Genomic DNA, 13,792 nt, shown 5'->3' with positions numbered 1-13,792 from the left:
AGATTGAAAATAAAAATTAATAAAATCAAAGTCAATTTTTAAAATCAAAATCAATTTTTAACTTTTTTACAATTCTACTGACTATTTTTTTTATCAATTTTAAATTGTAATAAAAACCTGTAATTAAAATGATAAAAAATTGAATTTGAATGAATAAAACAATTGAATAATGAAATTTAACTAAAATTAAAAAAAGGAAAAATTATTTTTAGTTCTGACAATATCTATTTTTCAATAATTAGTGAAGAAAGGTTAAAAATTCGTAATAAAAAATTATACTTCCCAAAAAAAAAAAAATAATAAAAAAATAACAAAATATATTTTGCTGGGTAATTTTTTTTTAATGCAAGTGCTAAAAACTAAATGAAGCCACTATTATTTGATAAAAATTAAGAAAAAATCTAAATGCATTCTAAAATTTTGTGCTCCAACAATTTTACTAAATTTTAATGCAAGCAGAAAATTTAAAATAATATTTAATTTTTTTTTATAAGAATACCTTCACAAAAATACTAATTTTGGTGCTATAAATATTTGCATAAGTGTATATGTGTATTTATGTATAGATTAGTGTTAATTTTCGAGGACTAGTAATTTTTTATGTTCTAAACTTAAATACGAATTTATTTTATATTCTACTTATTTATTTATTAAGTACTATTTTTTTCGAAACTTAGTACTAAATTTATTTACTGAGTTGCTTCTAAAATTTATAATATTTTTAGTTACAAGAACTAAATTCTTTAGATAAAGTATTTCCATAATTCATTCAAAAAAAGTTAGTACTAAAATTTTTTAGTACTCATGTTTTAGTACTAAATTCTTAGTACAAAAATTTTTGTCCTAGTACTTTAGTTACTGATTTTTTATTATTAAATTTAAACCCAAAGTAACGATTGGAAAACACTCTATAAAATAATTGTTATAAAGCAACAAATTCTTTCATGCTATAATATAGAGTATTTTAGCTTTAGAACCCCGTTGAAAGAAGTTTTTAAATTATCTTACTATTACTACTCCATTTTCTTCACATACATATGTTTGCATATTTAAATATTTTTAGTACCAAAATTAGTTATTGAAAGTTGGGTTAGCATTGCTGTTGTAAATATCTAACCGTTTGTGATCACTGAATTCGTGCTAAAATTTTCTACTACTACTTGCTAAAAATTAACAACAAAAAACATAAAAATGTTGTTGTTGTATTTAAAGTGTAAGTGTATAAACTTAAAGACATATTTTATAATCAAAATATAATTTTAAACTATTTACCACTATTACTACTACTACTACTACTATAATTACTTTGTTATATAATTTAGCACACTGTTTTGTGCCTTTTTCATTAAACAAGCACATAACTATTTGGTCGCTAAGATTTCAATACTACATAGTTTATTCATTATTTATTTTTAACTGCACTAAAGTACAGTCTCAATACTGGTTATAGTGTCGGTTTGCCGGAGTGTTTCGTTTAGTACCTTTTGCACGTCAGTACTAAATTCCTCGACTTGTTTGCCGTGTGCCACTTTAAGTTTTTCCATAGCACGTCCCTGTTTAACACCGATTTGCTGGCGGAAAAGAATAAGCGAAAGTAATATTTATTAAGTTATAGTTTTTTAGCTATAAAAAGCAATTACGATATATTTTTGCAACAAAAGTTTTAAAAAGATTTTTGATTGGAGCGCCTATTACACAGATGACAGATTAAGCGGTTAGACCCGTCTACGATTTTTCATAAACCGATTTTTTTGATTTTAAAATACGTATTACTGTTCTAAAAACTTTATTCAATGGGGGAACTGAAAGTAGGGATCCTCCTCACTAAGATAATTTTGAGTATTAGTAGCCATTTTGTTTCAAAACTTCCGAAGATACCTACTTAGCTTAGTTCATTGACCTAATGAGCGTATTAAAAGTCGACAAATTTTTTTTTTACATTTATTATACTTGTAGTTCAATAAAATCTGATAGAGGGAAATTTGATTATTTCCTTTTTCCAAGAATAAATGATCGAAATTAAGCCTCTTTTTGAGAGCTCTAGGTTTGTCTAATTCCTTAAGCTGAGTTTAGGTTCGTAGGCTTATCCACAATATGGTGAACACTTAAAAAAATTCAACTCCTCTATTCGATCTAATAAGTCGACAAAACGCCTTAAGGCCAATACAAATTTGCTTAGATGTTTAATTTCTATTCCTACTAGCCCAATGGGATATCTAAAAGTGTTTAAGTCTCCCAAATACGGGACATGAGATGTTTCTGAAGCAGGCATCAGTTAAGTTTTTCGACCATAAACGCATGGCTGGTGAGCTCATGGCTAGTAACATCGCCCTACATTCACTTCTCTAAAGAAGGTTCCACCAGAGAGCACGCTAACTCGATGGCAGCAACCACGGCTTGAAAGATACTACGGTAGTTAGGAAATCTATTACTTTCACCAACCTTCTCATCGAGCTTTAACTTATCCGTCATGAAGTTCACTGGCTCTCTCCTCCAGCGGCTTCTACCTACCCACAGGGAGTTGTATGGCATGTAAGCTGAAGAAATACCGCCAGAGCTTAGCTTTACAATCAAAAGATCCAGTATAAAGTCAAATTATGTCAAGATTTCCAAATGTTCGGACCCATGTTTAAGTTCCTTATGTTTAAAGTGTAACAAGCTCCACGCTCGAAGAACTTGTCAACTTCACATATCGTTTATATCTCTAAGTAGTACAATAATATTAATATTGTGCCTCACCTTTTTCTCTTCCATAAAGCGTTTGATATTATTTTGTCGCTTCTCACGCAGTCGTCGATCCTTCTCATTCTTCGTCTTCAATGTTTTGTCATTTTGCACCTCTTTGGCGGTATCAGCGGAGGTTTTGGCTTGTTTAGCATTCAAGTCTTTAATATCACTGTAAAAGATTAGACACCAGAAAAGGTTAGTTATTGAATTGAACACCAAATATCCTTCGGCCTTACCGCGCGTGCCGTTCCTCCAACTGCTTCACCTGTTGCGCCTGTACGGTCAACATTAAAGCCTTCATTGCTTCTTGCGAGTCCTGCACATGCTGCCGCAACATGTCCCATTCCTCTTTCTTGTGTTTGGCAATCATCTCGGTCCACTGTTGCGTCTGCTCGGTAATTGCGTTCTTGATCGTGGTGTCGTTGCGGATTTCATCTTTGCTGTGGAGATAAGAGGTAGACATTTATTTTCATATAAGTTCACATTACAACCATTTCGAATCAGTGTCCAACCTTTTGCCCTTGATTAGCCGATCAATAGCCGCATTCTGATTCTTCTGCATGGTCATGCGTTCCTTGGTGTGTTTCTTCTTAAGCGTATCAAGCTCTTTGTTTTGCTTTTTGGCCACCTTTTGGAAGCCCTTCTCACCGCGCAGTGATTCTAACGTAACTGGCTCGAATACCAGTGGTGGCTCCTTCTTCTCCTCTTCCTTGGCTTTGCCTGCATCACGTGCCGCACCACCGCTCTGTTCTTCAATGCCCAGCGCCTTCATTTGTTCATTTTGTTTTGCTGCAGCGCCCGCAAATCCTTTCGGATCCGACAGCATGGCCATGAAATCTTCAAAGCCATCAGGTACATAAATCTTTAATTCGATGTTGACGAAAAGCATAGGCAACGACATTGGGAAATTCGCTTCGGTACGTAGCGAGACGTGACGATAGCCGGCCTGTAAACCGTCCAACGGTAATATACGTTGTCCAATCATTTTGCCGCTCTCTTCATAGACGCCGAAACGTAACACAGCCAAATCGGGCAGCACCACTTTACGAAAGACAAACGGATCCTCATTGTATACGGGATTCAAACCGTTGTTAGGCACCAAACGTGTACGAAACTCTTTCTTTACGGTGTCCGAGGGTAGACCGAACATGTCGACTTCGACGTAGGTGCCGACTTTTTTATCTGACAAGAATTGACCGGCTATTATTTTCACGGAGCACTGCGCGGCAATGACACCGTCCACGGGCGCATCGGCAAACGGATCAAAATCCTTGTCTGAGCGGCGCATAAAATCCGGTTTGAGCAAGTAGCCACAGCCACCGTTATATTCAAATTTACCCTGATTCAATTGCATAGGCAGATCGGAGGTTTGGAAATTGAGCGAGACCATCTGACAGCCAGCGTTCCAGAACACTTGTGGCATATAGTTGGAAGAGTCGGCGCGTGTGCCTTTCGGGTAAATGCGCGACATTTGACGTTTATTATAATTGACAAAGTCGATGGAGCTCTGTTTAAGATAATTCATGCCAGCCGCTTCGGCGAACGACGACATGTTGTGAGCGATATTCTTTTCTGTAAAATAAAGAAAATATTCGTATAGAGTTTTAGTTATTAAAAAAGGGTTTCCATATGAAAATATTTACCAATAGCTTTATCGAAGCCTTGGAATTTAATGGGCTGCGCATAATTGACCATCGATGACAGCCAGGGGTGTACATTCGTCGTGGAGCCGCTGTAATTGACCGCTGCTGCTTCCGCTTCAGGCGCAGCACCATCTGCGCCGGGCTCGCCCGCTGGTGGTGCAGCGGCAGCCTCTGGTGGTGGCGCCGCCTCAGGTGGTTTGGCGCTGGCATCTTCCTCCGGATCATCATCGGTCTTCAGTTCACCCTTTAACCAGAGCTCCAATTCGACCTTTTCGACTTCCGGCTTCATGCGTTTATTCTTTATTAGTATTTTCCGTTTCAATTTATTAGGCGGTGGGAGTGGTAAACCAGGATCGAGCTGTATTGAAGTAGCAATTAGCACAATATATGCGAAGCTTTTGTTTAATGACTCACCGGATGTTCGGGCAACGGTTCTTTTAGTAATAGTTCACCGAAGAAGTCATCACAGTATTTAGCTAATTTATATTGCTGCGCACGATTGCAGTGATTCTCAAAGGATAATATAACAGGATAGTCGGAGGAGACAAATGCACAATCGGCGATGGCTTGAATGCAATCCTAGATAAAAAATAAGTGATGACTCTATAAATAGGTCGTAAAAATTGTGTTACTCACTTTAAATAGAATTTCAGTACAGTAGGCGTGGCCGTGAGTTACAATGGGCTCCTCGTCTTCACCTTTACCATTCCAACAGTCCAGCTCAACGCATCTGCGTCAGAAAAATTAGAAAAAAGTTGGTGCAGAACACACATACTAAATAAAACCAGTATGTCAGCCAACCCAATTGCTTGAACTCACCTACAACCCGCCAGTAGCGTCTGCCGATACATTTCCACCGAACTCTTACCACCGATTTGACGACCCGACAGATAGGTGTTATGTGAGCTATTGATATAGTAATGCGCCAATGGATGATCCATTTCCATATACATTTCCAAGCGATCTAAGAATACGGGCGCATTCTCATCGGACATGAGGTAGCGCTTAAAACCATCCATCGACAATTGACCTGTGTGTTTAGAAATATTAATATAACTGTAAACTTAGCAAACTCCATGCAATAGTGTGGTACACACCCGCTTTCTTCTTCTCCTCATCCAATTCATAATCGTTGATAATTTCCGTGCAACGCTTCTCATCATAGAGAGGATATAAAATTTCATTCATACGTGGATCACGTTGCTTATCATTCATGAACTGTACGAACTGTGCCATCGAAATGACTTCCGATTTACCCTTAGTGCTGTTGAGAGTGAGGGAGTATGGGTAAAGACAAATAAGATGTAGAAAAACAAATATAAATATTGTTTATGTATGTATAAGTTAAAAGTAAATAAAAAAAAAACACTAGGCGACGTTCAGTAAATCATGTGTGGGAAGGCGCTTAGTTGGCATATAAGTAAAGTTATTGCTGACATAAGAGGTTGATCCCATTATTGTGTCTAAAACTGTCACGGAAACATTGTTTTTTTAAATTGATTTTCTGTATGGCTCGATATATGGAAGACTCGTCTAAGTTTTTTTGCTTCAGTGTCTTTTTTATGAAAAGAACGGCCTGAGGGAGGTCGATACAGGGAAGATCCAATGCTATCCGAATACTTCGATATGTCTTTTTATGATAAGAATCTAGGTCTGTCTCAGAAATATAATTTTTAACATAAATATTTTGCCTTTGGTCGACTAGCGGCAGATTTGCAGATTTTCCATTGCATCGGTACCTTTTTCATTGTAGAAATTAGAAGCTAATCCCTTGCTGTTCAAGCTTTCTTAATTTTTAAAATAGAACATCTGTCTAGTTCCCGGAAACTCGGCGTAGATTGTTTCTTGTGGTATATTTTTTATAGGACAATTAGTCCTTCTTTCTGAATTAATCGCGAATCACTTACTTTTTATCTTTTTTGGGGTAAAATCTCTTATCATCAAGTTAGTTCCTATGTTTTCTAGCGATTTTAGTCAACATTTGGATGTAACGATTCCTTCATTGTTTCTGGTAGAAATCGATATGCTTCTCAAATTAACTGTTCACCACGAACTTTAGCTCTTGCTCGGTGTCAAAAACCCATTAAATGGTTGCTTGTAAGAAATATCTTGTAGGAAAAACTAACTTTAACTTCAACTCATTGTTTCTCGATAAACTCACAACGATAAATTGTTTGCCAAAAATGTGCAAACTTTCACATTTAGGGATACCCTCGTAATTTCAAGTACACTACATACAAATATGCACATAACCACTTAAATTCACACATATCTACTCATTCATGACCCCATTCTCAACTTACATGGAAGTGAACAGCTCTTCGATGTCATTGCGTGGGCACACCTTGTGGTACAGCGCATAAAACTTATCGAATGTGAACTCTTCCTTCGTCATGGTGGCACTCTTATCGTCCGGTAGTCCGACTTCCTTAAAGCACTGATACACTAGCTTTTCCGTTTTGCCGGACGCAAAAGTTTTCGCTACCACTTTAATGGGTATCTTGCCACCTTTTTCCACCGAAAAACTTAAGCGCATCCAACTGTGTGGGATTGACGAGATATAAAGTTAAAACGTGAATCGAAATATATATGAAAAAGCATTCAATTTATTTAGTAAAAGAACTTGACATGTGTGTATGTGTAATATTTGACAGTTACAGCATGCAATGATTTGACATTTCTGAGAGTAAATGTTTGATATAAGTACGTACCTTTGAGTCCGTCTGAACCACTTACCTTTGTTGTTTGAAAGATATGAATTTAAGATGTTCCAGAGAGAAGTTTACGTAGTTGAGTAATTTAATAGTTTCAGTTTCGAAGCAAAAATAGAGTAGTGGGTGTCACTATAGAAATATAGAAAGAATGCTCTGCATAATTTGAGATTCTCTAAACCAAAAGCAGGGCTTTCTGGGGCCTTTCGAAAGTGAAAGTATGACTGTTAGATTTTCAAAGAACCCTTTCCTTACTAAGAATGACTTCGATTGACGTCTCCATTGCAATTTTTTCTCTAAGTTCAAATTTGAATCGTTTGTACTCAACAAATTTATCTGTGAGTCTAAATATAAAGTGTTCTTCGACAGCTCGGACGACCACTAAGGCATATTATATTATCATTTCCGACATGATTCTCTTTTACTATACTATAGCAAGATTTATAAATGAATTTTTGATTACTTCTTTGAAGCAACTTGCTGATTCTGTTTCGATGTTCAGTTATTTTTAGATTATTTTGTACGATTTTTAAGTCAATTTTCAATGTCTTGCCGTTCATGAATTGATTACACAAGGCTGTAGATACCTTCGTCGAGTTGATATGTGTTTTTAACTGTGTATAGTCTACATCTGTCTCTCCTGCCTATTTAATTATAAGGTCCGCCATATGAGGCTTTATAAAAACATAACTGGCTCTTTTTACTCATTAGCAAATTCCTTTCTCTATTTCCTCCCCTGAAACCCAGCCACTCTGGCCCCCTATTGCATACTTTACCTCTAGTAATTGCAAATAATTAGTTTATAATTTATTAACTGCTCAAACAAACTGCGGGCAACACACATGAGTACATACGAATACGAACAGAGATGGCAGTGGTTGGGGTGTATTGGTCAATTTCCTGTAGCATAACAAAAAGTGACTGCAAAGCATGGCAAAGGACAATGTAAAGTGTAGGAGCTCATAGCTATACGATCATTTTACAATTCTGTGAGCATTAGTTTTCTGTGTTTTTTTTTTTTTGCTGTATATTTATGTGTATGTCCTTCATTTCCTGTTAAATAGTCAACATTTTCCATATGAATAAGCAAACATATACACATAGATATGTAGTTGACCCACAGTGGTAGCATTTATTTACTTATAGTCGGCTAAAGTGGTCGGACAAATAGCAAACGGAAATTAGGTTAAATGAGTGCAATTTGAATTAGTCAAAGTAACGGTGCATAGCAAATGGCGAATGTTGAAAATTTTCAGAATGAATATTATTTTCGTTCTGTTTATTATTGTACTTGTTGCTTTTGTTGTTTTGAGGGCAAATAGTTTTGTTTTCAATGAAGTGAAAGTGAATTATAAAACTTACTGACTTATTTGAGTTCTCGAAATATTATCGCGTCGGGAGAAGTGTGGAAAGTTGGATCAAAACTCACAAACATCACTCTTATTGCTTGCCCTTCTAACGCTGTTAATAGGGTTTTTCAGCTGTCAGTAAATCTGAAAACTTCTTCTTCTTCTGCTATTCTGCTGAGATTTTTGCTGAGTGAGTTCCTAATAAAAACTACAAACTTCATGTAAAGCATGACCTAGGCTTAGGTTTTGTCATCTCTGGTACAATTTTGACTGGGACTTTATGATTGACTGGGAATATAGTAGATTTTGCAAACGGATCATTCTGTATTTATCGATTATCGGCATTTCAGTATTCTACTAATAATTTTTCTTAAAAAAAAAAAAACAATCGCAATTTGTATGTGGTATTTCTAGCATAGTATCCTTATTTTTGTAGGCAGCTCCAGGGTAGTTTGGTATTTTATTCTGTAAATGGTATGCCTTAGTGAAGCAGGGGAATGAGAGGCCCTTATCTAGATCACAGCTCCGCAGAACATTTTTCTGACGGTGAGTGGGTGCAAGCTAAGGGAGAGGGTATATAATGAAGTCTTCGCTTTATTGACTCCAGTTTCAAACTACCAGACCACTGTTACGTTTTTCTAACTGTAGCGGCTTTCAACAAGGTAGCAGTAGATGTACTGCCGCGGAGTGAGCTTTCTTCAGAGAGGCTTAAATTCACTCCGACAGCCGAAGGCTAGAACAGCTTTGAATTTTATAGCTTCAGGAAAACTGCAAAACCAATGACTTGGCTATAGAGGACACCTTTTTCACAATTTCATCCGATTCGAGTCGCTTCTTTGATGTTTGATTGCTTTCTGGCATTGGACCTTTGGACCCCCAGTGACCTCAGCATGTGCTGGTCAATAACCAGAACTGATCCAGAGTGAACCGTAAGAGGTTATCCGAATTACTGGCACTTAGCAAAGTCAGTCTCTCCACAATTATAGGTGTTCGGACTGAATACTGTACAATAGGTCTTAAAAAAATTGTGTTAAGCACAAAACGATTTGTCGATCCATGAGGATATGGCGATCAACCCGAATTTCAGTGAGATTCATCAATTTTGGATCAACCCTTTTGCCTATCACTTTTCTGACTTTAAAACTTAATTACTAAAATACTTAGGGTGAGTACTCAATTGAATGTAGTAGAGTCTTGGAGATCGATTTCCTGATAGTTGAATTTTACAACGGTTTTGGACCGAGTGGCAACCGTTTGAAGTAATATTCAAAGATCCCCAAATTCTGCTCAAATATTTCTAATGAATTTGCGAGTATCTTCTCAATGTCAAGATCTTGCATCCATGAACAGTGGTTGACACAAAAAAGAAGGATTGATTTTTTTTGGGGCAGTCGATTTTCATTGTATGGAGCTTCTGCCGAGTCACGATTTAGGCCACACAAATCGGTGTTGTCCTTGTCCTCATCATTTCCTACATTTTCCATTGGAGCATAGGTCCTCAACAAAGCGTTTCCATCTGGTTGTGTGTTTTGCTAACATCTTTATTTCGTTCAACGGTTTTCGGCATTCATAGTCTTCTTTTGTAAGAATTCCCTCCACGTGGGCTTAGAACAGCCCTTTTGCTTCTGACGATGATGAATTAAGAGATCGACCGCAGCTATAGTAGATGATTCTCTGCCAATGTCACCAAATAAATTGAAAAGCTTTCAATCACATTTTGTACACCATTTGCGCTCTTCATATAAAACATAAAGCAGCATATATAACTCGAAGTAGCGTAATATTTCATACAACTATAATAATTAGCATAGATTCGCAAAAGTCTACGAAAATGTACCCTCGTCCGTACTATTCTAAATTGTTATTAAAATTTCGCTGGAAGGCTATCTCACTCCTTTGGCAATCAATTTACTCGACCCACTCACCATTAACATCTAACCTTTGCCAGCTGCCACGCATAATCAGCTGATAAACAGGTTCAAAATAACTGAACACATGTTTTTTCCCCCACTCTTTTCACTCAGCTGCTACCCGCTAGCACTCCCATCCACGGACCAACTTCACGCCTACACAACACCCTCATTATGTGAGCACTTCCCGCCATACGCAGTGCGCGGGCTTTATGTATTCTACTGCAATCATAAATTTTCACCGAAATCCGGCATTGCCACTAAAAGACATTTATTTGTTGTATGCGCAACTCTTTTGCAGACAGCGAGCAAGCACTCGAAGCTTGCTTTCTGCCAGCGCGTACAATATGCCCTGAAGGACAATAATGCCACTCAGCGTCTCATAAGGCAACAAAATGCCAATAACAAGGAACTACTCAAGGGCTCAAGCGCTGATGCTGCTGGTAACGCGGTGAGTGGGTGAATGCTATCTGTAGGCGAGACACAGAGATACGTGCAGATGGCGTAAAGTAAGATGTGCGTTGCGAAAGCAAAGCAATATGAGAAGATAAATAAAATGAAGACAAATACTACAAGAAATTAAAAAATGAAATCCTTTGCCTCGCTTGTTGGCTTAGAATCGCAGCATCGCGGCCGCGGTAGCGCCGCCTCATTTGCGTGCCGGCGGCAAAATATTTATTTATGCAAAAATATCGTGTTGTTTGCATAGTTACGGGCACTGTTTGCTTTTCCCCGTTATGTGGCTGTTTGCATGTTGTTTTTCCAGCGTTTCCACTAAATTATGCTGCATACATTTGCATTGGACGTCTGGTGGTAAACAACTGTCCAGGCAGCGGCTACACGCAAGGTTATAAATGTTTATTTGCTGGGGCTTTCTTCTCTATGTCTCACCTGCCGCCGGCTTTTTGCGCAACTATTGGCGTAAGCGCATCTTCTCCTGCCTGTTTTATGTAGTTGTCGGCTACCATCCACAGCCAGTAAAGCCTGTTGACACAAGCGGCTGTGAAACTAAAGTAGAACTAGCGACTTTCTGTTAGGCTTTTTCTACCGCTCGACAATGTGTGTCAGTGGTCCTTGTTGCTGGCTTTACTTTAGAGATTTGCGAAATAGCAAAAATGTTCGCTTCTATTGCTGCCTATTTATCACAAAAGTGTTTGATGTGCTTTGTTGTCTTCAATTGTTTATTGTCATTGATACTTTAAGTGTCGCTTGAAGCATGGCAATGGATTTTAATACCGGATTAGGGCTAAAAGCATTTATACGCAGATATTATGGCGAATACGCATATCTGGTTCGCAAAAAGTGTTTCTAGAATGTATTTCAAAGGAGAGAGAGTGCAATTTTTACGTCTAGTCAATGATTTTTCTGGTTATACGTTGTTTTGCGTTTTTACGTTACTAGCTTTAGTACTTAGTTCTTTTTATTCCCGACTTGATCAGGAAGAGATGCAAATAGGTCTGGTAGTGAACGAGGACAAGACAAAATATCTCCTGTCATCATCAAACAAACAGTCGTCACACTCGCGACTTGTCTTCCACGTCACTGTTGGCAGTCTTCGCAACTTCGAAGTCATAGATCTGGCAATGCTTGGAATATCCAATTGAAACGGTATGATCTTTTTTCGGATGTCTGGGTAGATCCAAGGACTGCTAAGTAGTCCAGAATTAGGTACTTTTGAGTTTCCGAAACCATGTCCAACCAAACTAGCTATTTATGTTAAACATTCTTGACACTGTATTGCTCAGTGTTAGATGCAACAAGTAGCCTGTTTTGGGGACCAACCGCAATGGATGGTTTCCGCTATACCATTCGGGAAGTCGCTGTAAAGGTGGGAAGTTCATGAGATCGTCCAGATCGCCCAAAATCTGTCATACCCAATTCATTGAGAATTATTAATAACAGGCATCTTCCGAATCAAAATAACGGTACCGTGATGTTATGTTCGATAACTCTCTTTCTCTTTAAGACTTTCTGAAGTCTCTGTCTTTGTCAATTGAGTGAATATATGTATGTTAATAATTCAGAATTAGTCTAGCTTCAAGGAGTGCTATACTCTTAACACTCAACAGGTCATTGAGTGAATGGGTTTATTATTACAGTATTAGATAAGTTTCTCTGAGTGTATTGAAAGCGCCTCAAAAATGCTCTGTCTGAGGTTTGAGTGTAATGTTAGGGCCGACAAAAATAACAGCAATTGAGATTTATTTTATTATTAGTGATAATATTGCTGGAAGGAGACTCAAATGTGCTCTGCTTGAGTTTTGAGAAAATAAAAGACATATTTTTGAACTGCTCGAATAGTATCTTAAAGGCAATTTTCACTCAAAATTACTCAAATTTGAATGAGAATAATTCGGACACTTGTTGGGTAATTTGGCGTAAAACTAAATTTATTCTATTTTCTAGCAGAACTCAGAGAGGGAGAGAGAGAGTTTTTGGAAAAAATATTTTTATATTATGCATATTGTTTCCCAGCTCTTATTTTAATACATATGTGTGTACTTACCTCATTTAATATATTTTATTGAAGTAACAGTATTGACCAAATATTATTCACTAAAATTAATTTTTTTTTTAATTTTTGTACTTACTGCTTCATTAAATTTGTTCTCGGGCACACATTGGTTGCCTTATTATTATGTGTTATATAACGTAAACCCTCTTGCCAGCGCTGTTTATTTACATTTCAATTAATTTGTTTTATATATTTTTAACGTATAATATTTATATTGTGCAAATGAGATGTGCAGACATGCAAAGTAAAGAATTTTATTAAAAATAAATTAATAGAAATTAAAGAGTAATATAAACAGATTGAAATAGTTAAACGAGTAGAAATATATTTTAAAATTTAAAGACAAACACAAAACATTACTAATAAAATGTTACTTGAAGGTGCCTAGAAAATTCTTTTTAACACTAAAAAAATGTAGTAGAGTTAGAGTATAGTTTTTGTGAAATTATTTTTTTTAAAGGTAACCAGAAAAAATATATCAAAAACAAATACATATAGAAAATGTAAGAAAAAGTGGGCAGTAAAAGTTAAATGATATTTTTCCAAATTGCAGAGATTTAGCAGAGTTAGAAAAAAGGCTTGGTGGAACTATTTTAAATAAAGGTGACCAGAAAAGATATTTTTAACAAAATACAGAGCTGAAGCAAAGCTAGAAAACGGTATTTGTAAAAAAATAAAGCGATTATTAAAGATTCTTAACCTTAGTCTTCGCCATTAAAGAAGAATAAGAACTCTAGTTAAGTGAAAATAAAAGTATTTATAATAGACCACAAATAGTTAAAACGCAACAATATACACAAAAGCATTTAAAAAATGGTAGTTAATAGAAAAAAATTATAGAAAATTTTATTTGCTAATTTTCAAACAAATTTTTTGCGCAACATTTCTTTAGATAATTGCATGCTTTACTTTGAAATATATATATTTTTTTAATTTT

The 13,792-nt window shown here is 36.4% G+C and overlaps 1 protein-coding gene across 1 annotated transcript in view; it reads right to left on the bottom strand.

Moving 5' to 3' along the window:
- The window catches only part of LOC108974634 (1-phosphatidylinositol 4,5-bisphosphate phosphodiesterase), a gene marked incomplete in the record, with an annotated part of 132,751 nt that overhangs the window by 2,978 nt on the left and 115,981 nt on the right, over nucleotides 1-13,792 (bottom strand). Inside the window, 11 exon segments of the mRNA XM_018942593.1 lie at nucleotides 1,482-1,571; nucleotides 2,740-2,896; nucleotides 2,964-3,167; nucleotides 3,240-4,299; nucleotides 4,371-4,728; nucleotides 4,785-4,949; nucleotides 5,007-5,100; nucleotides 5,190-5,400; nucleotides 5,468-5,634; nucleotides 6,674-6,910; nucleotides 12,932-13,011. Coding sequence (XP_018798138.1) covers nucleotides 1,482-1,571; nucleotides 2,740-2,896; nucleotides 2,964-3,167; nucleotides 3,240-4,299; nucleotides 4,371-4,728; nucleotides 4,785-4,949; nucleotides 5,007-5,100; nucleotides 5,190-5,400; nucleotides 5,468-5,634; nucleotides 6,674-6,910; nucleotides 12,932-13,011 — 2,823 coding nt within the window.

This window comes from Bactrocera latifrons, unplaced genomic scaffold (assembly GCF_001853355.1).
Source record: "Bactrocera latifrons isolate USDA-ARS-PBARC rearing strain unplaced genomic scaffold, ASM185335v1 scaffold_57, whole genome shotgun sequence".
NCBI lineage: Eukaryota > Metazoa > Arthropoda > Insecta > Diptera > Tephritidae > Bactrocera > Bactrocera latifrons.
This window is presented reverse-complemented; position numbering and strand designations above follow the sequence as displayed.